Raw genomic sequence first — 27,833 nt, forward strand, 5'->3', positions numbered from 1 at the left:
CTGTTGTTACCCTCTACTTACTACGAAACGGTACAGCAGGTATCTATTGCATATAGCGTATTCTGCCTATATGCAATGTGGAAATGCGTGCAAACCAAATGTATCTAGAACATAAATGTGAATAATGGCTTGTGCTTCAATTAAATATTTACGAAATCTAACAGATTTGCAGTATTTCTGCATTTTGCATAGATTATATTATCTTTGGGCTATCAAGAGCATATCATTGATAGCTAGAGTGCTCCTTGTCCTCAAAAAACCGTTGAGTCTCCCTCGCTTCCTATTCTGAGTCTGCTCACTGACTGTCAAATGAATGCCATTGGATTCACCAGGAGCGCGGGGATTGGCCAGTACACTCACACAGGTTCGCGCGCTCGCACAGCAAGCCCGTGCGCCTCTCCGCAGCTCTCGATTGGTCGGCGAGCCGTGTGGTTAAAGCCCCCCCCCCCCCCCCGCCCCTCTGTCCGCAGGACTGCTTCCTGACCATGAGCCCCGGCTGGTATCTGAGCCTGATCAAGGTGCTGCTGTCGCGGTTTCCCCAGAGCTGCCGGCACTTTGTGGACGACAGCGGGGTCCAGTATCTGGTAAGAGCGCGGACGCGGCGCGCGGACGCAGAGCGCGGAGCGCGATGCAGGCGGCCGAGTGCAGCGGCAGAGGGTCACGGGTTCGACTGTCATTAGGCCACCGCTGCTCCAGTTAACAGTTTATTCCAGTTACCATTCAGCTGTAGAAAATCCAGTAAGAGCTCTCTGGGGGGAGCAGGGTGTGGAAAGCAACTTTGTTGTACTGCGGTTGTTATCATAGTTATTTTCCCCCGTTCTGTGTAATTAGTTTGACAAAAAGTCAAAATAAAAGTCAAGTTTTGAAAAGTCAAAGCCAGCGTGGCGGCTTTCCCTAAAACGCGTGTGATGTTGGGACTAAGACGTATGAGAATAAGATCGAGCCGCAGTGTTCGAGACTCGAGCTATGAGCTAGGCTGACGTTCCTGAAATGAGACAAATGCGCCGTACGTTGTAATCTGTGTAAGATTCATTTGGCATGCAAATAGCAAAAGTGAGCCATTCTGTCACTGAGAACCTAGCGTTGCTAGCTGTGTAGCCATCCATCAAATGAAGGCACTTTACAGAATAGCAAGCTGTACTTCAGTGGTTCATTTGAGTGAGTTAACAGGAATAATCATTTCATTTTCCCTGATGAAATTGGCAAGCTATCGAGCCAGCTGTTTTAATGATTATTATTCCACAAACAAGCACATACAATCTCTTTATCAATGTTCTGGCACCTGAAAAATAAACAGCTGTGATTGGTTTAAATGCGTTGGTTTTGATTAGATATTCATCAGTGGGGTAAATTGATTGAATTGCTGAGCTAAGATAGATATACAGTCCTCAGTACAGCACAACTGAGGAATTCTTGTTGTGCCACCTAAAATAAAGTATATGAAAAATTGAGAACTACTAGTTTTGTCTGAATGTCTTGAAATTTGAAAAGTTCCAATTTACAGCTAAAATGGCTACTGCACCAATTCCTCTATAAAGAATAGCTGCTGTCAAGCTTATAATGTAAAGGTGGCCAAAAACGAGCACCTTATTGAGAAGCAAAAATTGAAATCTTTTGGACAAGTTGAAGTTTCTGTGAAAATTCAAAACATTGGTGGCTGGGAGGGCAAGATGAGTTGAAGGCATTCTTGAGAGGTTCTCAGAATCGTGTAATTGTGCGCTTTTCAAAACGCCCTGACGTTATTTTCCACCCAATTGAGCAATTTCAGAGATTTTGAGAGACGTCCTGGGTGGAAAGGGGGACACCTGACGCTCTCGCAGATTACCCCGAGTTGACAAAGTTTCGCCCGGCCTCTTTCACGGGCGCAAAATTGCAGATGGAGCCTTTGGTTTGTGAAAGGTACTGCAGGGAGGCATTGTAACATGAAAGGTCCTGAAAGTCTTCTGCATAAAGTGCAGTTAATCAGCATTTAATTTGAAGGTAATCTTTTTTTTCTTTTTTTTAAAGCTGGAGGGACGGTAGAAGTCGTTGGAGAAAGAGCTCAGAAATGTTGTTAAAACAGGAGCAAAAGCCCATGTTTGCAAGGCTTTCATGTTTGACCTTCTCTGTTTTTCTAGGCTGTCCTGAACCAAAAATTCATAGACTGCTTTGTTCTAGTCTTTCTTGACGCCCAAGCGGGGAAAACGGTAAGCAATTGTGTTAATTCCCAAACGTAAGAATCTGTGACATTCAGTCTCTTGACAGTTGCCTGACAAGTAATTCCTTTCTACCTAGAAACTCCTTTTCTGTCTAATCACTGCCACTGCCGAATGAAAGGCGAGGATTTGTTTTGTTACACGTTGACGTGCTGTCAGTTTCTGTTTTTTTTTTCTTCCTTGCTGCGAAAGCTGAAGCCGTTCTGGCGTGCTGTCTCGTTCCAGAGCCTCAAGGTTGTTTTCAGAGAGCCGTTGCCGTCCCAGCCGCAGCCTAGCAACAGCCCGCCGCCGCAGTTGGTGTCCATGTACCACCACCTGGAGTCGGTCATCAACACGGCTTGCTTCAACCTGTGGACCGGTCTGCTGTAGGGACAGAGCGCCGACCCCCCCCCCCCCCCCCCCCCCCCCCCCCCGCCACATAAGCCTGCGCATGCGTGTGTCCGTTTTCTGCAAATATGCGCGAGTGTGCTTTGCGTGCAAGTGATAGCTTTCCATCGGTGGCGTCGGGCTAATGTTAGCCGCCGGGCAAAAGCAGGGCCGGTCACATCACTGAAGACTGTGTCATTTGCACCCGGATCGGGGGCCGTTTTTGTTTTGCTAGCAGCTGAATAACACTGGAGAAAATATTGTCCTTCTTAGACGGTGCCAAAACAATAATCGCCTAGCACAAGCAGTGGATTTCAAAGGATACCCACGAGTTTTCAGCAATCGGGATTTCCTTTGCGACATCCATCTGAGTATTATTCAAGCCATTATCGCTGACCGCGGAGGCATTTATAAGCGGAATGTGGGGAAAATTCAAACCTGTTTTCCAGGAAATGTTCCCTCCACCCTGAGTCAAAGGCCTCCGAATGCAAAAAAAGACGCACGTCTGCCAGTACCGGGAGGTTTTGACAGCCAGTGTCTCTTACAACAAAGAGGAGAGAGCGTTCCCTTAATGGAGGGCACTTGAAAAAAAACACATCGAGGCTTAGGTGAACACTACCTCAGAAAGAAGGATTATACTGAAGAAGCTTCATCCCCGAAGCGAGCATCGTACCAGGCGACGCACGTGCCAGTTATGCAAGCGGCTCTTAGAAGAGGGCGGGCATTTTGGCAAGGGGCGTGTTCTTTCATCACGTCCAGCGGCCAATCACGCGGTTCCTAAAAGGGGGGGGGGGAGACGGCCTTGGTCCGCTGTGCTTTCGGAAGCCCCCCACCCCCCCCCCCCCCTTCATCAGACGTTTAACGGGAAGCCACGGGAGACCGCGCTTCAACCTGGATGCTGTTAACCGCGCCCATCAGACCGATTTTCGGCTCCGCCTCTCTCGCACGCGCCCGCGCCCAGACCTCAGAGAGACCGCAGGTTAGGAGTGGATAGGAGTTCGGCTACATGGAGGAGGAGGACCCAGCATTTTGGGGGCCAGGCGCATCACCGACCTGCTTTGGCCAATCCTGGGCGCTTATCTGTTTACCGCCCAACCTCATCTCGAACGGTTACACCCGGATCACGCCGCTCGGCACAGGGCGTAATTCCGATTCCGACGAAAGGGGGGGTTTTTTTTCTGCGAACGCGAACGCTCTCTGCCGTCACAGCCCTCGGTGTCGCCCGATTAATTCTCCACACTTCCACCGCGTCAAATGGACTCCCCAACGGTCCCCACTGCCATGTCTGCATCCCACAAGTGCCTGTTTCTTTCTTTTTTTTTCCTTTCTCCCTTTGACGATGTGATGGGAATGGCACTATTATGTTGACCTTGAAGAGGAATCCTTGAAAAATCCAATTAAACTGCCTATTAATTCCGCCACAGTTGAGGGCATAGCTGGGCGCCAGCATTTAGCAGCAGATGAAGAGGCTAAAGCAAGGCCCTGTGGTTTCATTTGTCCCCAGTAAGTGTATCACTGCACTGGTAATACACACACACACACACACGCACGCAAGCATACAGGTTAAGCTGAGAGATCATCGCAATACTCATAGACAGCCTTAATAGTATGCATTTGCTTATCTTGAAGGAAACCAAATAATTTATGGTCAGGGCCCCTATTTAAAAGGGAGGAAGGCAGGAGTTTTAATCATCGAAGTGTGTGCGAGACAATACCTTTCGCATTTTTTTTAGTTAAGAACACTGGGTATTTAATACAATCTAATTATTAATGTACTTAAATGCAAGATGCTTAGTAATTCAAAGGTGTGTTGAAAAGGTAATATAATTTGAGTGACTTAAATGTCTGAAGCTGTTCTATATGTACATTATGTATATAAAATGAAAATCCTATTGTAAGTATAAAATGCTGCATTAAACATTTCAGACAATTAAAATGTGAAGTGTTTATTTATTCATTTTTAAGTACAGTATGGATTTGTTTTAGGTCTAAAAATCCAAGGGTACTACCTACACCAAACTAGTAGGACCAGCAGGGTAATGTTGAACAATGTACATTTTTCCACTTGTTTTATGTATTGTTATTTCCAGTGTTTGTTTTGTCGCTTCCATTTCATAACCATACAGTTATGATAACTTTATTTAAACTATTAGAGATATTTATTCACGGGTTGATCAGAATGGGTTACAGTCCTTATTATTCAGAAACAACATTCAACAAGCATTCACTGGGGGGCAACCGACAATCAAATTTCAGATGACACTTTGGAGGGAAAAGATTTTTCGGGAAAAACAATCCAATCAAATCAAACGAATAGAAACAACCTTAATACAAACTAAACCGGGGACTCTAATGCATGAAGGGATACGTTCTGCTCACACGCCGATTCTCGTTTTCCGGACACGTCCGCACGCAATTTATTTTCAAAATAAATCCAAGACAGAGAAACCTTTAGGCGCATTTTATTCTGTTTGACAGGAAGCAATTGAAATATGTTATCTTGTTTTACAAGAGAGTACGACAGAACTTTAAATGGCTTCAGCTAGTACTGGGTGGGGTTCAGATGTTCCTGGCTGTTTACGAGGCCTTGATGGAAAAGGCAGCCAGGGGCCATAGTTCTGTGGTGCGTCTGTTGCATCAGCCCTCACCAACCAATGCGCTGTTGGCACACGGACATCACACGGTCCTGTTAAATCCACTTCCATTAAATCTCAGTCCACGTCTGGCTTTTCATTTTCTGTTATATGGCTGAATCTCCGTTTGAATGACCGCTGCCTGTTTTTGCATCTTTTCGATCGCAATGAGCTGGAAGGCCATTTTAAAAGAAATTTGACAAAAATCACACTGATAATTTGAAGCTTTTTCTTTTTTTTATAAGATCAAGACCTCCTCCAAGCCAATTCTCTTCCCTCGGTTTAACCAAAGATGCGGATTAGCATTTTCCTTACATTCAAATCAAGTTAACGTCCAAAGCATGAATCAGCGGACTACACGGGCTCATTAGGATTCATTATCAGTTACTATTTGAAGTGGATTTTTCTGTTATTATTTATCTCCAAACCGAATTATGCTGATGGCTCTCTTAGTCCTCAGAGATCAGAAGAGGCAGTCCCAGTTCCCTTCATCTGTGGCTCTTCCAGTACTCTCTCACCCAACCTAAACCAGCATCTGTGGTACCTGAAGGCAAAAAAAGTAACACATTTCACACTCGGGCATGAACATCCACTCATTTAAAAAAAAAAAAAACAGCAGCAACTGACACTTCACGACGCATGTCAATGTTTGTACCGTAATGCAAACCGGGCATGTTGTAAAAGTTCACAACAACCGTTTGACTCCCCATCATAATGCTTTAATTCCGTACGTCCGGCGGTCCCAAACGCCAATGTTCACATTCTCTGCCCGGAACCGTCAACCTTCGGGGACGCGGCTGCCATGTCACGGAGTTGGCGCCAGGCTCTACGTGCCAACTGCCTTCGTGAATCAATGTCCCCAAAGCCTCCAGTCATCTTTCCCAACTCCTCGCCGTCTGCCCCCTCGAATTCAATTACCCGCTCGTGACGTTTCGACGAGAAACGGAAAAAGGAACCAAAGCAATAAGGCAGGCATGCATCTCCCTTAATGAATGCCTTTGATAGTTCGGGTACTGGGGGCATTTAGGTTTTATTTATTTTTTATTATTTTCAATATATCCAGCCCACGTTGTCTCTGTCGTCCTGTACCTTCAGGCGCATCCCACAGCACTGCTGGGTTTAAATGGGGGCCATTATCCAGAAACAAATTGTTCCCTTTTAATGAATTTGGCCTACGTCCACGCGAAGGCTTATTAAATACACTTGGGGCACTGTCTCTCTGCCCAGGAACTTCAAATATTAAATATGTAAATATGATTTTCGGAGGAGGCTCAATTACGCGTTGTGATCCCTTCAACCCTGGATTCTCTGTTGACTAGTCGCCTCATGTTTTTAGATTGTTTGATTCTGTAGTTTCTCTCCTCTCCGAGAGATTTATCCCATAGACATTTTACTTCACAACAGCTTCAGGTTAGAGCAATCCCCGACTCCTTCACCATTAATTCCAGGCAACACTCTAGCCACTGTCAATTAGACCCTAATATCATTGCGATAAACACACATTTCTCCAAACAGCACTTGCCAAACAAATAAATTAAATTCCCGACGGTGACTTCACATCTGCTGTGAAAGTAATTTGACTTCTCGGCCAACGTGTTGCGTGTTGATATGCGGCTTTGCCATTTCAATTACACACTCAACACTTCCCTTTTAAATTTCGGTCCAAGTACTACTAAGCTGTGAAATTCTATTAAACAGCAAAAATTATTTACCTGAAAGTTAAGTAAACATTTTCAAGGATATCAGAAATGCCTCAAAAGTATTACTTAAAAATCCTCTGGATTCTAATCTTGCAATTATTGTAAACAAAAAGTTGATATCCGAGGTGACTTAATGTCTTCTGGAAATGAGAATCTGTGCAGCTCTAAATATCATTACCCTCGGTTACAGAAAAGTTAAACCTGTTCCTTTGTGTTCATTTTGAGTTCCATTACAAATATAGGAGCCACACTGAACTCAATGCATAATTAAGGCATCTAATCGCACATGGCTGAGATTCTATTTATCATGATTAGGTATGGCAAAAGGATACTGTATGCTCCATGTTAGTATATTACATTTCTCATTCTAATTCTATATTAAGGGAACCACATATGCATGAAGCCTTTATGGACAGATTGAGTAAGGTTGACAAAACCTTACAATCGATCTGTTACAGCCTCCAAATAAGTACAATTACGAACAAATAAATGGCTGTAAGTTTGCAAGACCTTTTGTTAACAGATAGCAAGAATCAGAACATAGAACCATTCACTACATAGCCATGCCCTGAGGTCATTTATCTGTGTACGTACTTTTAGTCTACAGTATTGGAGTACACAAAAGGTAACAAAACCTGCAGCACATATATCTAATTTGGAAGTATGCCGGTTTCATGAAGTATGGTGTAACTCATCTGCCAAGTATACAAACTTACAGTGTTATCCAGTACTGTCCTGTCCCCCCCCCCCCCCCTTCTCCTCATTTGGAATAATCATATAGACAAGCAAGGGCTGAAGCACGCGAGATCGAGAGCCATTTGTCACACGCAGCTCTTGCAATCAGTCGAGCTTGCACAGAGATGAGAGGGAGGAAGACTCTTCATGTGCAGCTTAACAGGTGGACTTGCAAACACCCGTTCGACCAGTAGAGGTAATTGGAGAGCGATGCGATGTGGATCCCTCGGTTTAAAACAGGTGCCCATGCAGGCCTACCAGCCACAGTTGGCACTAGTGCAGTCAGGATTCAATCTCGGACAGCAGGGCAATAGTGTTGTTGACAGTTATCCCTTTTTTTGCATGGAGATAGTGTTCTTTTTCTTCAAAATACAGTAATATATGTTAATTACTAGCTTAATTATTTTCCATAAAAATATTAATGATGTGGCCACTGTAAATTGACAACACTAAAACAACAACAATTAAGCATTACTTCTATTGGATACCAAGGAACAAACAGAAATAGGACAGCTTCCAGCTTTCGTTAAATCTAAGGATAGACAGTCGTACGCATATGTAATATAATAGAATTGTGCTGTGACACTACATCCTTTCCTTATCCTTTATAACTTTAGAATAGAACAATGGAGTTCTCAACACTTGTTCTGTTGTCACAACTACCCTGTCGTGTCCCATCTGGAAGACGAGAGAAAATTTGGCAGATATGTTCTTATGGCACAACCCTAGGAGACTTCTCCAAGAGCCATCGTCAAAAAATACATGCTAATTCCTCTGACTTCCCACCACTTCCCACTTCTGTGAAACATTGATGGCATTTTGAAATGCAGTCAGCCAACCAAATGTTAAAACTTTCACAAACATAGCAATTTTAGTAACTGTACAGTCTAGCACCTAGTGAAAAGAACATTGGCAAGTTGTCCGAGTGGAAAAAAGACAAGGTAGTTAAACGGCACGTTTGAATTTTTGAATGAGTTAATATCTCAGGAATTACAAATTAAACATTAATCTTTATTTGAATGGATGCCTTTATGCATATACAACACTACATTCATGCATTTACAGTATGCTTATATCTAAGCTAAAAGTTGATTGTTCCATTCAGTTTGTATTTTTAGAGGCACTGCAGGTTGGTAGCCAACCTGTCATTTTACTGTTTTATTATTGTCTTCTACTTCTTTCCAATTGAGGCATAACCATCTGGTTGTTTTTTATTATTAATGAAATTTGGCACATTGATAAAGCATTACAACAAACAGCCAATGAGTGATTGGATCTATCTTCCCATTTCATTTGGTGGTGCTATACTTTTTGAAAAAGATTCAAATTCTATTTCCCTTCAAGCAGTTTGACCAATTTGTACAGCAGTTGGCATACATGATGTCTGGACCAAGACAAAAAAAAACAGCATACAACCGTTTTAAACTCAAACATAGCCACCATGGGCCCATTAACTTGCAGTAGGCATGACCCCTGGCAAAAAATTCTTAGAAATCCCAAATGGCTGGACATAATATAACATTGTATCCACAGTGATGGCTATACCAACAGTGTTTGCTGAATCTAAACACATGGTGGCACTACAGAGCTCCAATGTCCAGAAATGTCACTTCCAGCAGTACCCAGCTCCCTCACTTGGAACATATATGATTAGGGTTCATCGCCACAAGCCAATCAATATGCAGCACTGTTTTTCATTATCGAAACCCCTAACACGGCAGCCTTTGATAATGAAATTGGACAAGTATGTACAACAGTGCTTCCCCGCAAAGGTCACATCAGCTGATCCAAACATTTCTTTGCACAAGGATGATGTTACGCATCAACGCAAAACAGTGGGAATAATATGCTACACTGGAGCACTATACACACACTATTCTTCAGTTTCATTGTCGTCATTATGATTCCCGTAATCGCTGCTTGCAGCTACATTACACTTATTGTTTAAAGCCTTAAAGTCTTCCAGGGAAAGTAACGTCCACCAAAAAAAAAATACTCATCAGTACTGTTTTCATTGACAGAAATAAGCCCTTACCCAGGGGTTTGTATTCGCAGCCGATGTATCCCTGGTATCCTAGCTTCTCCAGCAGGCTGAAGAGATAAGGATAGTTCACTTCACCGGGGCTGTCCGGCTCATTCCGTCCTGGAACCTGCGCGATCTGCACGTGACCTGCATGTGACCACCCATAACAAAAAATAAATAAATATTCCGAATATAGGACCACACTATACATTACATTATATATATATAGTCTTCTCCAAGCATGCGTGTTCTTCGAAATTAATCAACAAAAATTCCATATCGACGGAGAGCTAAGATCTCTCAGGGATTATTTCCGCTTCCTCTGAGCAGGCCTGAATCCGCTTGCTCGCCGTTCTCAGTGAGCCTGGTTTTTCTCTTGGCAAACCTCGCCGATAAGCGCTAAATTGTTTGGCTACTTCTCCCGCCACTCAATCCAATCCACAAGTGCACCCCTCCCCCCCTTGCCAATACTGCCCTACAATCTTGGACTGCCCGTTGCAATTCCGGCACTTGCCTATGAGAGGGAAATACTTCTGGATGTTCTGCGTCAGGTTCCCATCCATTATCTGCCAGTGGAACACGTCCTGTGCAGGGAGACAGATTTTAATGTATCGGCAAGCCTCCCTCGGAGTGCGTTTGCAATGTGACGTTAGGCCTCTGCGCAAGCTCTGAATTTTAATAAATGGTTCCCATTTTTGGGTTTCTTTTTCAGATCATGTTTAATCACGTTTCTCATAAGTTTAAAGATGAAGTGCTGCCCCTGATTCTTCAATCTCCTAAGGGGAAGCATTCAAAGAATTGCGGGGTAGTATCACCTGCCTGTCAGTTACGTTTTTACATTTATGCCTTTTGACGTTGTTTTTCTGTATGCAAGTGAGGACAACTGTGGTAATGGGTAATTAATTCAGGGGCTTAATATAGGCAGAAGTCTTTAACAACTGGCCATGCATTCATCTGCAATATGTATCCAACACAGTTGGTGCATATTGTATTTTTGTATGGGTGCTGTAGTCACACTTTAGAAAACCAATGTCTGGAATGGAATGGAATGGTTCTCGCTCACCATCTGTAACATGATGTTTGATTGGTCGACTTTCTGCACAATCGCTGCAGCTGTGGGAACACACATGGACTTAGTCCTTTTCAACATCTTGCAGAAATGTACACATTTAAACCTCAAAGACAAAACACAACTTCATGAATAAGCATGCCACATGAAATGTACCTCTGTACAATTTATTCATTTTTACAGTGTCCGTATATCATAGCAACAGTACATTGCATTGATCAGGCTGAAAACCAATGGTATAATGCATGAGTCAGTGATAGCAAGAGGACTACACATCAACTAAAGGTATGACTCAGCAGAATTAAAAAGAGGATCACAGACTTTTTTGGCAAGTTCAAAAAGCTTCTTTTTTCTTTTTTTTTTTTTAACACTGAGAACAGTGAAACCAATCACCAAGATTTTACCCTGGTGTGGGGTGTCCAGGTAATATCGGGGATCTGTTATCCTGGTATTTATGGGCTCAATCAAACCAAGAATCCCTTCCTAAAAATAAATAAGAAAATCACCACCAAATCTTGGTGCAGCTGCAAAACATTCACTTCGATTAAATATGAAGAAAAAAAAATTGAAAGCAGTGATTCAGTGACCTTTGACAGGACATGAGCAGCATGCTTCAGGTTTTCAACAAAGGTGGCCTCCATCTCCATGGCAACAGTAGCTCGATCCACCCCCACAGGTACCCTTCCAGCCATCAAGTGGATCCTGTAGAGCCACATATGTTACAAAACACACGTGTGTGTGTGTACGTACATGGCGGAAATGCTATTGTATATAGCTACACTTCCGGCCCACTCACTTTGCTGTTATGTCAAACCTTCCTGCATAAATATCTCGCAGTTCAACTAAAACCAAACTTGAACATATGAATTTCTAAGCAAATAAGTATAAATGTACACAATGCTGAAGGACAGTACTAGTAAGCTTTTGTACTGCATGGTTTAGTACTGCAGAGTCAGCTGGTCTCACAGGAGGAGTACGTCACATGGGGCAACCTTGATAACTGCCCAATGCGACAGGTGGCTCAAGCCCGAATGCGTTATTTTGGCACTGAAAGCCCAGACAGTCGTTTGCTGAATACGAGTTTACGTTTCAATGCGGTCTTGCTTCCACCGCGGCATATGGCGGAACCCGACTCTCGGGTCTGCATTTAGTCACACGCAGCATATGACGGCATTATGTCTTTACCTCCTGCAGTCCAGAGCCTTTGCGTACATCACGGCCAGATCCAAACCACGTCTGAAGTCTGTCTCTCTGCCAGGGACTGCACCAAGTCCCAGCTCACCATTTTTCACATCACCTATGAAAGGAAACTGTTACTCGCAACGGAAAATCGGTATAACCGTAAGTCTTTGTAGCAATGGTTACATTTCATGTAAATCAGTCCATAGAGGCCATTAACTGTTACAGTATACATTTCAGCAATATCTCAACATCTCAGAACACCAAACAAAACGAATACCTGAGCTTGTTAATCTATTGTGCCACACTGAGTTGAGGAAAAACGCCTGATAAATATGTCATAAAGATTTAAGTGTAAATTTACTTTTTAAGACCAGTCTGCTGAAGACTCCTTTTGTCCAAAGGTATTTACTGATTGCTTCAGGGAATATTCTGCTTAAAAATGAATAGGCTAGAATGTAGTCATGTGCTGATGTTTGCATATGCTATTAAAAAACAACTAAATAATGAAATCAATGTTTTAATAAGTTTAATGTACCACTAAGATTTTTTTTAAGTATAAACAATTTATTCATAGAAGAAATTCGCTATTTATTATTATTATTATTAGTAGTAGTAGTAGTAGTAGTAGCGAAACAAGTTGCGAAAACATAAAAAATAATAAATAAATAAATGAAATACTATGTCGCTCCTGGGAACCCACTGGGCAAATAAGGTTATTTAGTTTGATTCACCATTAATGAGTACTAGGGTTGAGTCAGTAATTTAATTGACAACTAATGCGTTTACATAATGACTTTTAACATGATTTGTGCCGCAGTAAATTGGGCACACGACGTTACATTCAAATGTTACTGTGAACATTAATGATATTCAGCGTTTTTGCAATTGCGTGATAGTCAGCCATAGTCATCGTTAGCCAACGAGCGCTCGTTACCTTGTCACTCAAACTGTTACTGTAAAGCCTGTAAGGAAAGGAGTGTCAAGCTTTTGTGTCTTACCAGGGGGAGTATTTATAAGTACAACTTCAAGCCCTGTCTGTTCCTTTGCTTTTTGTAGCTCCTTTAGGTCCGACTCGTACAACCAAGCTGCTTCCACTGCACGAAACCCAGAGGCTGCAGCAGCGTGGAGCCGCTGTGTGAATTCTGGCAAGTCAGTGAACAGCCACGAAAGATTTGCACAAAACTTTAATGACGGCATATCATGTAAATATGCAAAAACTAATTTAGATTATAGTTATGCTATTGGGAAGGTAGGGCTTGTGCCATAGGATGTCCCACTTGCACGCGTAAACGTGGATTCTGTTAGGGCAGCCGTGTTGTTCAAATCAAAGGTCGTCGAAATCAGATGCAAACACAGGGTAGCATGTTTGTTCAAGTTAACATTTGACTTAGGCTTGATGATTACGTTTCCGTTCAATTTCCAAAGCAAGTGCAGGTCAGCACATTCTCGGTAGTTACATGGATTTTTGTTATTCAGGCTGCAAGACAGCTTCCTTCCTGTTGTCTCATAGTTGTAGGCTGTTCTGCGCTTGCGCTTTGACCGTTCCTTGCAAAAAAAAAAAAAAAAAAAGATTTCACATTGGCCGACTGCACGGTAAAATGTAAACGTTAAATCAACACATGCAGCGTACATATGGTCCTGATTGCACGCGTATGTACTCTGTTAGAGTTCAATTAACACTGGATATTTTGCTTTGTGGATCTTAGCACTGTTTTATTATTTCTCTAGAAATATACATTTATTTGAATAATCAGACACATTTCCAAGGTCCTTAATTTGACTAATTTCAGTTTATTATTATTATTATTATTATTATTATTATTATTATTATTAACTCTTGCACGTAACTATGCAATATGTATATAACATGAACAAGTAATGTGCATTCATGCATCCATGACAGCATTCGTTTTTATATTCTTATAAATCAACATGTGCATCTACTTTATGAAGCTGTAAATGTACTCCTGCCCACTGACTGTGAAAAGACATAGACTGGTGCTCAACAGGCAAGGCAATATCAAAGATTGACATTTAGATGTTTACGAGTTATTCCTTCTTATGATGTCAGAGTTTGACACTGAGGAAGATTTTACTAACATCTAATGTGGTTTAAATTAAGACATTTTTATTTGATTATTTTTTTAATCGTTCGGCAACTATTTAGCAGTATGCAATATGAGCTGTTGTTACATGATAGGATGTAATTTTGCTTATTATTACTAGGGCCACCAGTTTGTCTCTCCTTGTTTTCTCGCACTGTACTTCAGTACTCTGCCTGCTAGAGGTCGCGGTAGCCTTTTTGTCAAGCCTCTTAAATTAAGAGTTTGTTTAAACCCCAGGTAGTCTAATACCTTTAACCTGTAGTGCAAGTAAAATAGGCACTAAAATTGCAAGAAATATGGCAAAGAAGAAGGAGTTGGCCAAGAGCCAAATAAACATTGTGGCAAGAAGGTTATGCCCAGTGAGAAATTGCAAAGAAGCTTAATATTTCCAGGTTACACTCAGAAAATTCCAGCTGATAGGAAGTAATATTAACAGTAGAAGGCCAGAAAGGTCAAGAGGCAGAAGGCAAATATCTTGTGTAGTCTGGCGAGAGAAACCATCGTGAAACTGCACCACAACTACAGGAAGAACTCAATGCAACTAGAGCGAAACCAGTTCCCCTGACTACAGTGAAACTGCAACTACAACCAGCTGGTCCAAAAGGATGTGTACAGTATCTGTGAATAAGCCCTTGCTATGTCCTGTTAACAAGACGAAAAAGACTGTAGTGAGCCAAGCATTATTAACACTGGACCAAACAGATTGGGAATGGCAAAGGTGCAGATGTGCAGATGCTCATCCTAAAAACACATCCCTAACTTTTGAGTAGAATCATGTGTCTTAGTGCTGGGTTAAAACAAAAACCTCCAGCCACACTTGCCCTTTTCAGATAAGATTGGGCACCCCTGTTTTATATGGATGCATTTTTCTTTTTACTGCAGTGATGCTCAATCCTGGTCCTGGACGCCACAGTCTGCTGGTTTTTGTTTTCTCCTTAAGATTAGCGACCGATTCGGACCCAGGAATCCAGGCGACCCGAGTTAACTGTGTAATCAACTGCTCTAATTGATCGATTGCCGTGCCACTCAGGTTCTGAGAAACAACGAAAGCCAGCAGACCCCGCGGCTCTCCGTGACCAGGACCGAGGACCACTGGCGTAAAGACATGTTTTTCTTGGCATTAAAATTTCCATCCATCCACTTTTCTTCCCGACTCTTTCCATATTATATCAACTAATTGCTTTAATGAATGTCTCAATTAGAAATGCTGTTGTACAATTGAGTTTCTGCCTATGGAGACCCCTGGAGGATAACCATTGAAATACAAGTTTAAATACAAGTTACGGTGGAGACAAATGGTGGCCCTACTTATTACAATAATTTTGTTTAATAACACAGATTTTGGAAGATTATTTTTAATGCTTTACGTGTATGTTAAATACTTTCCATTACCATACTTTAACAGTCATCTCTGTGGGGGGAAAATTCATCTACTTTAAGAGACACCCGCACACACACGTGATGAATTAAAAAACGATCGCTTAGGCGTATACATTCTTCCACAGCATAATGGCTGGTAAACACATTTTCTGCTGATCAGTAACTTCTAATGCTGTTCACTCATTCTGAAGGATCATCAAGTATGGTCTCTAGATTTGCAAACATTTGTCAATGTTCATTTATTCCCGGCTATGCCCAGCCACACGAATGTGCTTGCAAAGCACTGTTTTTGTATTAATCGTCACAAACTGGTTAATTTGGTTTGATATCGTTCTAACTTGGTCATACCCTTTAGGGTACTTTTCATTGCCCTGGGTCCTATAGGTCATTTAGACTGTGGTCCCCGAGCATGTTTTTTCAGACATCTATAACTTCAAGGAGAACTTCTTCATTCTAATCATGTTTGGCACTAACATCATGAATGGACTATAGATTTATGCAGACTGACCGGGTATCTGGACTTGTGAGAGGTAGACCTGATCACCTTTAAGAAATTTAATGATGTACTGGAAATGCGAACTAGTTTAGCTCGTAAAGCGGCAAATTACCCAAATTGAAAAGCAAATCAAATATTGTATGATTGCCTTAACTGCTTAACATCTCTTGGAATTGTCAACAGCCAAGCAGTAATGATACATTTTATGTCCAATTTGTCCTGCATTTACCAGCATACTCTCCTGCCAGCATTTTGTGGTCTCACATCTGAAGTCCCAAAGCTACATATGCATTTAGGCTAACATGCTAAAAGGCTCTCAATTTTTACACATTTGATACACATTAGTGCCCTTGTGCTAGTTTTGTAAATATGCTAAAACTCCCTGCAAATGTTTGAAATTATGGCTGTTTGGAAAACGTGGCCCATTTCAGTTATGATGAAAGACTTATGATGATGGATCACAGTTGCCAGATATTCAGAGATGATATTATTCGCACATAATATGTTGAAATTTATTCAAACAATTTATCAGGAGAAGAAAATCTCAGGCTGAATATGAGCATATTGGAAAGCTTTGGTCATTTTAGTATGCTAATGGGGATATCATGTTACCTGTGTTAGGGCTTAATATTGTTCCCTCATTTTCATAACTTGGACACATATCAGTGAAGGGAATGCAATGACAAGGGACTGGAGACCTACATAGGTGAAACTGAAATTCACCTGGAATAAGCTGTGCGGTGTTTGGTGTGCGGACTACCAGATTTCCCCCACCTGTTCAGCCTCTTCAGTGTTTAACATTGACGTGAATCGTGAATCACAAAAATAAGCTCTTTTAATGTGTTTGGCTTTTCGTACCTACTTTCAAACACACCCCCACAAGTGAGATATCTACAGAGCGCTAACAGGTGTCTGCTGTTTTGCTACTGCCAATCATTTCTAGCTCTGAAATATCTGTTGCCCAGCTATGTTTCAACGGTGCAGAATTTTGAGGTATTCAGTATTTTCAAGGGACAGCCGCTTTAAGGGGTGCCAGGTAACACACCCAGTTATAGTATTAGCTGTTTGTGCAATGGCGTACCCCATGATCTTTAATCAAATCCCATTCACTGCTTTTCCTATGACCGGCAACAGACCTGCAGAGTGGCACGCAGTAAGACCACGGGTGGGGTCAGTTGGCTGGTTTTCCCTCACTTCATCGCACCAGAGAGGCTCTTCTGGCTTGTCGTGACTGAGTGCTTGCAGTCTGTCTGCGCCAGATGTGTGGAAAATACAGCGTTCCAGAGCAACGTCTGCACAGCCCAGCTGGAGGACTGCAGAGTGAAAAGAAACAGCCGGCTCAATACGTTTTGGAGAACGCGGGAGTTCGTCCTCACTCTCCCAAATTGACAGCGGACGTTGCCGAGACGAGACAGGCCTGCAGATACAACTGAACATTCCAAACTATGGATGAAAGGAAAAAACAGGTGGCTAAAAGTAAGATGTTTTTAGTAATTAAACAGCTACAGAAGTGCTTAGAGATTTGAGAGGCATCTGACTGCTTGATGTCAAACCCCACCCTTTCACATCCTCCGCCTCCTAGTCCAATCCAGGGCTTCGAACTGCAGTGGAATTGCTTTTAACCAATTGGAAATGTCGAGGGGTGGGGTTGGATGTCAAACCCCACCAATCAACATACACCCCCACCCCTCCTGCGTCCTGAAGTCAGATGTACTAGAGAGATTTCCTTTCCAGATTAACTGTGCCTTACTAAATGAACAAGGAAAGATAGGAACTCTGCAAAAATATATGTATAGACATTGGCCTGCGTTCTATCAACATTTGCCCTTAGCTTTGACTTAAATACAAGAATTACGTTTTGTACACAATCTAAATTTGGCATGTGAGTTTTAGCGATGGCTGAACCAAACTCTCAAAGTCTTGCTTTTAATTGTTAGTCTGAATCATGGACAACTGTTGATTGATGCCTAGCAATCTTGCAATCTAGCCTTTTTATTTATTTGTAGTTATACTGTAATCGTGATATACCATAGTCATATTGAAAATTTGCAACAAGGATTCGTGGCCAGATTTGAACCCTACTGTCATATTTCCAACTCTGTTTGTGCCTACAGCTAGGTAAAACAGATGTCTCTTTTTCTAAATGTCACTCAAGGAATGTTGTCATCTGGACAGTCTCCTTTAAAATGCTCACAGTTTTGATGTTGCAGTTGGGGAAATTGGACTGTGTTATCACTCCTTCACAAGCTGTTCAGCATATTTTGTAATAGTTATACCTTGAAGTATGCAGGATCAAAATTGATACTGCCTGTGAAACGTATTGTAGACAGCATAACAAAGCCATTAACAATTTTGAAATCGACATTTTATATATCTTTATGCTAAAGCGAAACAACATATATGATGTGGAAATATATTTTAGTTCAATGCTTGTTCACTGTACAATGCTTTAAGTCGCCAGCGCTACCCACTAGCTATGGTGAAGTGACGGCAGCTCAAAGCCAAGGCTATGAAGGTAGCAGTCCACAGCAGCACTTACCTAGGAATAACTGATAGCATAATCCACAATCACCAGAATATACTGATGGCTGTGGGTAGACCTCAGCACGATGAGGGGCATCCCAATGCGCTCATTCAGGGTCTCTATTTTGGGGAGATAGACCAGAGGTGCAGATGTAATAGTCCTGGGTTAGTGGCCTGCTGTCTCTTCTGACCCACCTCTAGCACCTGCACTTGACTCTATACAGCACAGGTCTGCACAATATCAAAGCAACCTTGGCTGTGGACTTGTGGAGAGGACTCCAGGTGAGTTCAGGGTAGGGCCCTTCTCCTCTGCAGCCTCACCCATGCCTGATACACATTCCCATAGGCTTCCCATAGGAGGTCTTCCGCATTCACCCTTTCTTCTGAAAACTGTTAACTAAATTATCTGCCTCGGTGTAATTGGGAAAATTTAATTGAGGCAGAGAAACAAAACAAAAAAAACGTTAGCACAATTAACCGACCGCTGTGTTCGCCGTGTGTCCGCCCACAGTGTAAAATTGGAGTGGTGACTCAGACGAAGCAACACGAAAGCTAGGTATAGCCCAACGGCATGTTTATTTTCACAGAAACCCCGGAGGAAACCTTAGGGATAAGGTTTAAGCTCTGTCGTCGAGGGAGACGGCAGCTGTAAGAAGGACGGTGACGGAGGTGGTCGTGCGTTCGGCTCCTCGGGGTCCGTCTGCGAGGGATAAAATGTAAACACGAGAGCTTGTCTCTTTTGGAGGGTTGACGTCTCTGCGAGCTCTCGATCTTGATTGCCCACGGCTGACGTAGGTGATGGATTACAGCTGGCTTCCAATAACGGAATAATCGGGGCGCTGATCAAGCTGTTCTGCGCTGGGCTGTGGCCGCGGTCCGCGGTGGAGCAGTCCGGTGTGTGTGTGTGTGTGTCATATCACACACACGAAATTCCAGATTCAGAAAACTTACATGAAAACCACTGCACAAAAGACAGTCAGAAGGGTGCTTTGACTGGCAGGCTGATCAGAGGTTATGATCTCGTCTAGGGTACAGCGTGACCTTTTCTCTGTGCCCTTGGCAGTAGCATGAGAATTGTCCTAATCACAGTCTCATGATCTTTATATGATCCATTCCGTCCAATGGAAGCAGCGTGCTGTATCTGAGGATAAAAGTAAAGAAGGTGTAAAGGAAGGAAATATATATAAAAAATTAGTAAATGATAAAAATAAAGGCAAAGTACTTTGACCTTGACTGCACTGGCCAGGATTACTTGTAGTTTCCAATGTAGATATTTTCTGTTTCTGTGGGATTAATAATAATAAATAATAATAAGTAATATCTTGCGATGAGCTATATTGTATGCTTAAAAAGGGACCATTATTTTATATGAATACTATATACTATGTGCTTCCCCTTCCTTCCATGATTCCCTCTTCCACTGAGGTATTAAAATGAAGTAACACACACGTGAAATTCATGTGTCGTCCATCACCATAGCGAACGGCTAAGAACTCTCATAAGACACATGACAAAGGGTTGCTGGCCTTCGCATGTCAGGAGATGGTTACAAGCAAATAAAAACAAACATACATTCTGTGTTCCTTTTTCTGAGTTTGGGCAGCACTTTGGGATCTACAGAGGAACAATCTTCACTGTAATCAAAGATTTATTACCTGCGTCACAAGGTAAACTGCAAAACACAAAAGACAAAGATACTGGTCCGGACATAAGGGGTGTCCTATAGCTTACTTATAATCTAGGTGTTTATATATTTTCTATCAGGAAACCCCTTTATGTGTAGGCCATTTTGAATTCTGATTGATTCGGATAGAGAGCTATAATGAGGTAGAAAGCATCTATTTTGTCTGTATTATATCAGGGTTATAACAGCATAAAGAAATCATTGTGATCACAGCACTAGTTGTTAACTCCTTTGTTTTGCTACAATCGCAGCAACAGATCTAAATATTCAACATTGGAAACTGAAACCTACTTCCATGATTGCAGTGTAATTACACAATTTTGTTTACTTGAAAGCAATAAAACAAAATAAAAATCTGACTTCATTATTCATGCACGCACATTAAGAGCCTTTCACTCCACTATGCACAGGTTGTCAAGGTACTCCCAACTTGTGACTGAAAACTTTGACACAAGCTTAGTGAAAGCTTGGTCAGAGGGGTTCAGCAAGTTAAAGGCCCATAAATTGCCTAGTTTCTGACCATCGTTCAGTCATTTCGCCTCTCGTTGTACTTCCGCAGCTCAAAGCCACAGCATGTCTCCACCCTTCCACGCTAAACTGCGAAATGAGGTCATTGTCAGCTTCGAACGAAAATAAGCCTCGCAGGGTAAAGCCCGCAGACAACAACAACAAAAAAAAAGGTATTCATCTTCCCGGGATGAAATCAACTCGGTCAGAGCCATCAAGGATGAGCGTTAGTCACGAGAAAGCGATTCAGGATGCCGCATGCGAATACAATTTCCCGGGGGACGATATTACTCCTCGTCCGTGCCCGCCAGAGGTGCGGGCCCCTGTGTGTTCTGGGTAATGAGCCAGATCTTACTGGAGTTTGTTAAACAAAACATTTCCAGAGGAAAGCGGTCCTGCAAGCCCGGGGGTGAGCGCTGAAGCAAGAAATTGAACGGGAGGCTGTGCGGAGTTACTGCACATTGGAATTAATAAGCCTCCCTTCTGAAAATGACAGGCCCACATGCGTATGGCATGCTTTAGGTTGGCTTGGTAACAGCCATTTCGAGCCCATGTTAGCAACCACCCTTCTAATGCTGACAGATTTTAGTACGCCACTTCAAGAGAGGAAGACAAGGTAGAGCGCTGACTAAAGGTTTCTGGGAAGTACATTGATGGAAGTGCTCTATATGACTATTTGTTAGAGAGTGCATATGTTCAGTGTCCCATCAGTCCAGTCTCAAAGGGAAATAACTCTTTTTATCATAGTTGCAATATCACTTGATGGTCAGCATGGAAGATGGTAGTACAGTAAAAATACCCTAAAATACTATATTTTGTATCCTGGCCTTAACAAACAAACAAACAAAAGTTAGCTGAAAAATATCAGTGTCTCTGAAGCGTAAAAAGAGAGTGCTGTATCCGTTCATGTTTCAACAAGCAATACATGGACAGGGCTTTTATCCATTTTTAGATATACTGCAAAACCATTGCTCATTTCATTTGAAACAAACACTATTATTGTTTGCTCTCCGGTCAATTCTGTCCATAGAGGATCAATGCCAGCTAATTTGATGTTAAGTATTAAGCTATACTGGTAGCTGAAAGCAGACTCCATAGTTTTTTGCATTCAGGAGCCATAGAGTATCAGCTCCTTCACCTCCCCGTGGTCACACCTGAATCATAATCACCGCATGTAATTAAGTTACACGGTGGATGGAACAGCTGAATAACATTATCCAAAGCAGCGATGACATGAATTATGTGCAGACGTAGAGCCGTGCTAGGTGCAGCAACATGACCAAGGGGACAGAAGGAAACCCGGGTCACATTTGAAACTTTACAAATGCCACTGCCGCTGTTGACTGGGACTGCTCCTCTAATCAGTTTCATTTGGGGAATATTGTATTGTCTTTTGGCCCCTGTTACCCATACCGTCTTTACAACGAGACGTTTATGCACACTATGTACACAGAAGTAATTACTTATTACAAGCAGAGCTGAACATCTCCTTATGTAATTGACCCTGTGACAAATAGTTGAATGGAGAATGACTCATTATGTTAAAGCTGACATTTGATAGTGTTCCTACAGAATACAGTCACTGTGGCACCCTTGTTAATATGTGTAGTCCACACAGTCTTAGTACTGTACCTCTGATACTGCACGGCAAGTCTTCAGGTCATTTACTTCATTTTATGTGGGCAGTTTCTCAACCAAATGCTTGTAAGAAGGTGATAAGAAAATTTGCATATAGTATTTTCACATTCCGACATCAGAAAGTACGTTGGGGAACAAGTTTATGTTTCATGCATTTATTAATTTATCAGCTATGAGCAATTTTTGTTTTAATCACAGAAGTAATTTTTCAGTGGCACACAGGCAGATTACTATTGAAATACTGTCAATACATTTGAAAATATCAATAGAATTAATCAATATGCTGGGACCAATATAATTCTGTTTAAAAGTGGTCCAGCATAGACACAGTTATTGGTCATATCAGCCAAGTTTGTTTTGTCAGTACCTACGGTATCAGTGACATATATTCATTTCCAATAAAATGATCATTTTTTTGAGACTATGGAAGTTTACTGTCAACATTCACCCAATTTCCATACAGCTGGCCAATGCAATTTATTGTAAAGGGAAATCCAAGAAATTTTCTTTAATCCAAGCTACCATGAAGTAAAGCATATATTCAGAACTGCAGTAGCCAGAGCTCTGACAAAACCATGCATAATATTATACTATAAAACTGCTGAGTTTCCTGAAGTTATTGGTACAAAATTGACATTTTGTAATATAAAATGTGAATAAAGATTTAATGACTTACTACTTCAAATACTTGACAGAGAAAGTTGCTCTGTGGAAATTCTGGTACTTCATAAAATCACATTGGACTGCAAGAACATTCATTAGCTCTTAATGTTTTTATTTGTTATATATATAACCTAATTGCATGAGATTACAGCTATTGTGGGATCACTGGCAGTCAGCTGATGGGGGAGATAACAGGCTGTACTGCACTATTATTAAGCCAGGTGATTGGGGATCTAATCTTCCACTCAATGATTTCCCAATCAAAATTTTCATCCTGCCTCAGCATTCATATTGCTACTTTGACTAATTAGTCTTGATTGAAATGATTTGGGAGTTCTTCACTGTCACAAGGTGCTGCAATGTCTTTCAATCTCAGAGAGAGTTCAATAAATCATACCGTGTCACTATCTTTTCACTACGCAGTCCTCTAACACACAGTCACCAAAGGACCACAGTGTGTCTGCCATAGACTGGAGGTGACCAACTGACCAGAGTTAGAGAACCATTCTTGAACCATGAACCATGCACCCATGGAAATCCTGCCAAATGAAACTCTCCCTCTTTGGGTGAAGCTCAGACATATCATTCCCACCCACAGAGTCAGCACCGGCATGGTCAGAATCCCCTTTCAGACACTGAGGCGCAGTGTTCAAAGGAGAGATGCTGTCTGCAGCCTTTTAAAGGATTAATCTCCCGGGGTTATCTTGTCGGTTGTTAGGGTGATCACGCAGTCCCTCACATCTTCTGACACTTTTGAAGCTCTTAGAGGTGCATCAAAGATGACTCGCCGAGCCTGGAGCGGCAGAGAGGTGAATCGGCCCAGACTCGATCCCAACCTCTACAAGCCCAGGTTTAAACTTTGCTATCTTTGAGGTGACAGCTACACAGAATTATGCTAATGTATGCAAATATGGCTCCTCTCTGACCGGATTCGATTACAGTCGTGTCACAGGGTTCTTGAAACCTAACATAGCGACCCGAAGCCCGGGTTAAAAACAAAACAAAAAATGAACCAGTCCATGACTCTGAAAATGGGAAGCATAACTAGAAGTAGTGGATAGAAGTAATCTGTTTTTAATGTTTTATAAAATGAGAGAAGAATTTGTTTGGTAGATGTGCGCCTGCCCTCTTATTTGTGTAAATCGAATCTTTGTTAAATAGAATACAATCAGAAACGTAAAACGGTATGAATGCTATGAATGCTAATATGTGTCTAATAGGCATTTAATATCGCTCTCATGTGGAAGCAGTGCACAGAACCTGAAAAAATATTTCCTTTCTGCCTGTCATGAGAGGAGTAAAGCTGGCAGTATGCGAGCTTGCAGTCATACCCCCTCTCCTGCAGGGCCATTTCCAGGGAAGGAAATACTGAAATCGTGTGGAATGAGCTGGCTTTTGTGAGGAAGAGAAAGGATACTTGCTATGATAGCTAGCGCGGCCTTTGCTCTCTGGCACCAGCAGCAGCGAGAGAGATTATTTTTAATGACTTATCTGAAGGACCTTAACCTGCTCTTCAAATATCAATTCTTTAATTTACTCTCATTTTTTTCTCCCTCATTTCCAGTCTTTCATTTACCTGCACATCTAATCAGATCAAGTAGTTGTATATATGTCTGTATAAGTAGGAAGCAATTTTGACTGAATTTTTTTCATTCATTTTTGCTTAACACTAGGCATTTATTAGAACCTGCAGAGTTCTTTCACTATTTTGTTTTATTTTTAAATTTTTTTAATTTGGTGTTTGATTTTGATGTGTTTTTTTGTCTCTGTGAAATAATAAGCAGCTCTCCATGAGTGAAGTGTATGTATAGGCCATGACGTGTGGTGGAAATAAAGAAGTATCAAAGGTCTTTGTCTCCCTCTCTCTCTCTCTCTCTCTCTCTCTCTCACTGTCCAGTCATTTTTATCCTCATTGCAAAGGGTTCAAATACACGTCAATGTGCAAACTGTCTCAGCTGTGAGTTGTCAATCAGCAATTCTTTCCTGGACAACATTCTTTTGACGAGAAAGCCAAAGTTGGTGCGTGAGATGACGATTTGGACTCTAAAAGTTATTTGTCATCATTTAAGTTGTAGAAAGTGACTCCCTTGTTGGGTGACTAATCTTTATCTGCAAGCCTGTCTGTCAGCTGGGACTCATCTGATTTTCCCTGAGACGAGTGGCTAGCAGTCAGGTCACGCGGGCAGGGGGCTTGTTCTTCTGGAAGCAATCATCTATTATCTGCAGGGATGGAGGACGCTAATAAAAGTGCACGGCTATATTTAACATCGTGAGTGCGGCCGTAGGTGGAGGCGGTTGGATGAAAAAAACAAACGCCGCAGTTAAATGTTGTGAGCAGCGAGCCACAGGAGCCCTGCTATGGCAAACAAGACGAAGAGCGTTCCATATTTAAATGATTCTATAAACGCCAATCAATGCGACAGCCAGGAACCAAAGGAGAACAGCTTTCTGCCCGTTGCCCGTAACTCAATCAAACCCGCAGTGTGCGCGGGTCGATTTGCATCTCGCCCGTGTGTTAATGCAAATCAAAGGATAAAGGCCGGATCGGTGGAGTGACAGTGAGAAAGCCCCAGCAGTGAATCAATCACATCTACCTGCTTCCAAGTCCCTGTGAAAGAGAAAACAGATATTAAAGGCGCAGTGAGTTTGTTGTGGAACGCCTTTGTTCATATTAGGTTCAATTTCCTTCACATCCTGACATTATGGATGAAATGTGCTGTAGAAAAAATAATATGTCATTCAAAATTAAGTTTGGCTGTGCAGTATCGCTAACTTCCTTGCCTTTTTTTTTTTTTTTTTGCTTTGTTACCACAGCAAGCTAACGCTAACTTTACCACTACCTAGCCGGAAATACTGCATCAAACTCAATCAGTTTTGCCAATAATATCGTGCTTGATATCGACCATAGCTATATGTTAATTGTTTACATTCATTACGATGACGTTATTGTGTTTTCTTTTCTACCTGTAAATGAGACATGACGCGCTGCACCCCTCTCCCTACTTTTTAACATTCTAGTCTTTTTTCTCCAATATTCCGATGCCAGGCAATGTGCGTGCATGTGGTCGGAGGGAGGGTCTTTGGAGGGAGAGCTGAAGGGAGGGGGCGGGAGGAGGAGGGACATGTTCTTTAAAATCGAGCTCTCTCTTTCTCGTTTCTCCAAACTTGCATACTGTGCCTTTGAAGTAGGAGGACCCTGGAGAAAAAGTTTGGACGAGTGATTTTCCTCTGTGCAAGCACAGTTAACATGAGAACATCTCCAAATGGTACTGGGCCTTTGGAGACACATTGAATTCATTTGACTTGGACTCCCTCTACAAGGACATTGAGATAAATATTCAGGGCTGCTTATATGTTCACCATGCACAGCACAGAGGGCTTCTGACTGCAAGGGGGCCTCCAGCTGGTGTCCCAAAATGTATTCATTAAGCTGCTTTTTTATTCGTTAGTGGTACAGACAAATGTTAAAATGATAAAAAGGAAATTGGGAAGAGACAGTTGCATTTCATGAGCACTGTTCCTATTGGTCAAATACATTTTTTAAAAGACACACTGGTGTTGTCTTACCAGTTAATTAAATGTAATGGCATTTTGTTAATGTGAATTCTTAATACTTGTAGAATATTACATCCTCTGCTGTCCTGTTCTTTTCAACCTTTTGCACTTTTACTAATTTAGAATTTTTGGATACGCTGTCAGATGCATTCCGTTTAAAATTCTGTTGCTTCATTTGGCCATATTGTGAACTTTCATCGACATTTTTAATAATGCAGATTCAAAAAGATCTTTTCAGTGTTTGAAAGAGATTTTGGCCTTGATGTTTGCACACTGAAAACCTTCAAGATATCACATCAGATAATTGCAATATTTATATGCTTTGAATGTATGCCCAACAGGGGTATTGCTTTTCCAAAATATTTGCCAGAAGGAAAAAATGATGATGGTATCTGACCAAGGAGCATGGAAACATGGACTCCTTTGAATCTGAATTCACCCTTTAGAGTCTTTTTTTGCATTTAAGTTCAATGGGGTCCATTTGCTTACTCCCTGCTGGTCCTACCTTAACAGATATAAGGTCATGGCACATATGAAAATCCCACAGCCTGGATGCCCTGTGCTTTCTAAAAAATCCATCACCAATAAATGCTAAACAGCATATTAAATTCAGCAGGGTATCCAGCACACTATGCTCACCACAGTGCAGACCTGCTTAATGGGAAATCGAGGTGTTACATTTCTGGCAGTAAAAGTCATGCAAAGCACTTTACACAGCCTGCCTGTTCAAAAAAACAAAATACAAATGTCCCGATGCACTTTATCTACTCAAAGCATACCCACTCTCCTTTCATGTGATTACTACACTGAGTGCATTTACATGCAGCCTAATAATCCATAATTAGTCTGAATGAGTACTCATTAAAAATAAAACACCCTCATATAAATACCTTTATTGGAATATAGTTACCTGAAGACAGTCTGTTCTAAATGACTGTGTAGATGTGATAGATAGGAGATTAGGCATGTAAACACTAAACTCATATTATTTTCTCAGACATAGTACCTCATTTTTCTGTGCACATGGCCTTCTGATTCAAAAACTAAAAATCTTATTAGCTTATGAGTTATGTTCTTCAATCCATGATTGAGACAGCTGTCTGAATGCCTTTGAGCTGTAGTTTTGAGTTTTGGCTGTTTATGTGTTTATTTACCACTGCCATTTTGTGTGCACTTATAAAAGAGGCAACCTATGAATACAGCTGACAATACTAACCAATTCCAAGACCAGTACTCACACTAGCACTAGCCTTTCTGGTATTATTATTATTATTATTATTATTATTATTATTATTATTATTATTATATTTTTACTAGTAATGGACCAATATGAACATTTCTGAATGATACCAATTCCGATTATTTACGGAATTAGCCAA

General features: G+C 41.6%; 2 protein-coding genes across 14 annotated transcripts in view; one reads left to right on the forward strand and one right to left on the reverse strand.

Annotated features, from left to right (window-relative positions):
• The window catches only part of szt2 (SZT2 subunit of KICSTOR complex), an 83,423-nt gene extending 78,925 nt beyond the window's left edge, over positions 1–4,498 (forward strand). For all 13 annotated transcript variants that reach the window (XM_035415455.1, XM_035415462.1, XM_035415458.1 and 10 more), the window contains 3 exons: positions 471–584; positions 2,118–2,186; positions 2,421–4,498. In XM_035415455.1, coding sequence (XP_035271346.1) covers positions 471–584; positions 2,118–2,186; positions 2,421–2,564 — 327 coding nt within the window. In that variant the 3' untranslated portion in view covers positions 2,565–4,498. The remainder of the gene's footprint in view (positions 1–470; positions 585–2,117; positions 2,187–2,420) is intronic.
• Positions 4,499–5,007: 509 nt separating this feature from the next.
• Positions 5,008–13,422, reverse strand: hyi (hydroxypyruvate isomerase). Its single transcript, XM_035415469.1, has 8 exons — positions 12,902–13,422; positions 11,907–12,018; positions 11,309–11,423; positions 11,126–11,204; positions 10,716–10,765; positions 10,167–10,236; positions 9,665–9,799; positions 5,008–5,738 (listed from the first exon to the last, which is right to left on the reverse strand). Exons 1-8 carry the CDS (start codon positions 13,098–13,100, stop codon positions 5,683–5,685), a joined length of 816 nt encoding a protein of 271 aa, XP_035271360.1. The 5' UTR covers positions 13,101–13,422; the 3' UTR covers positions 5,008–5,682.
• Positions 13,423–27,833: the final 14,411 nt, after the last annotated feature.

This window comes from Anguilla anguilla, chromosome 4, assembly GCF_013347855.1.
Source record: "Anguilla anguilla isolate fAngAng1 chromosome 4, fAngAng1.pri, whole genome shotgun sequence".
NCBI classification, from domain to species: domain Eukaryota; kingdom Metazoa; phylum Chordata; class Actinopteri; order Anguilliformes; family Anguillidae; genus Anguilla; species Anguilla anguilla.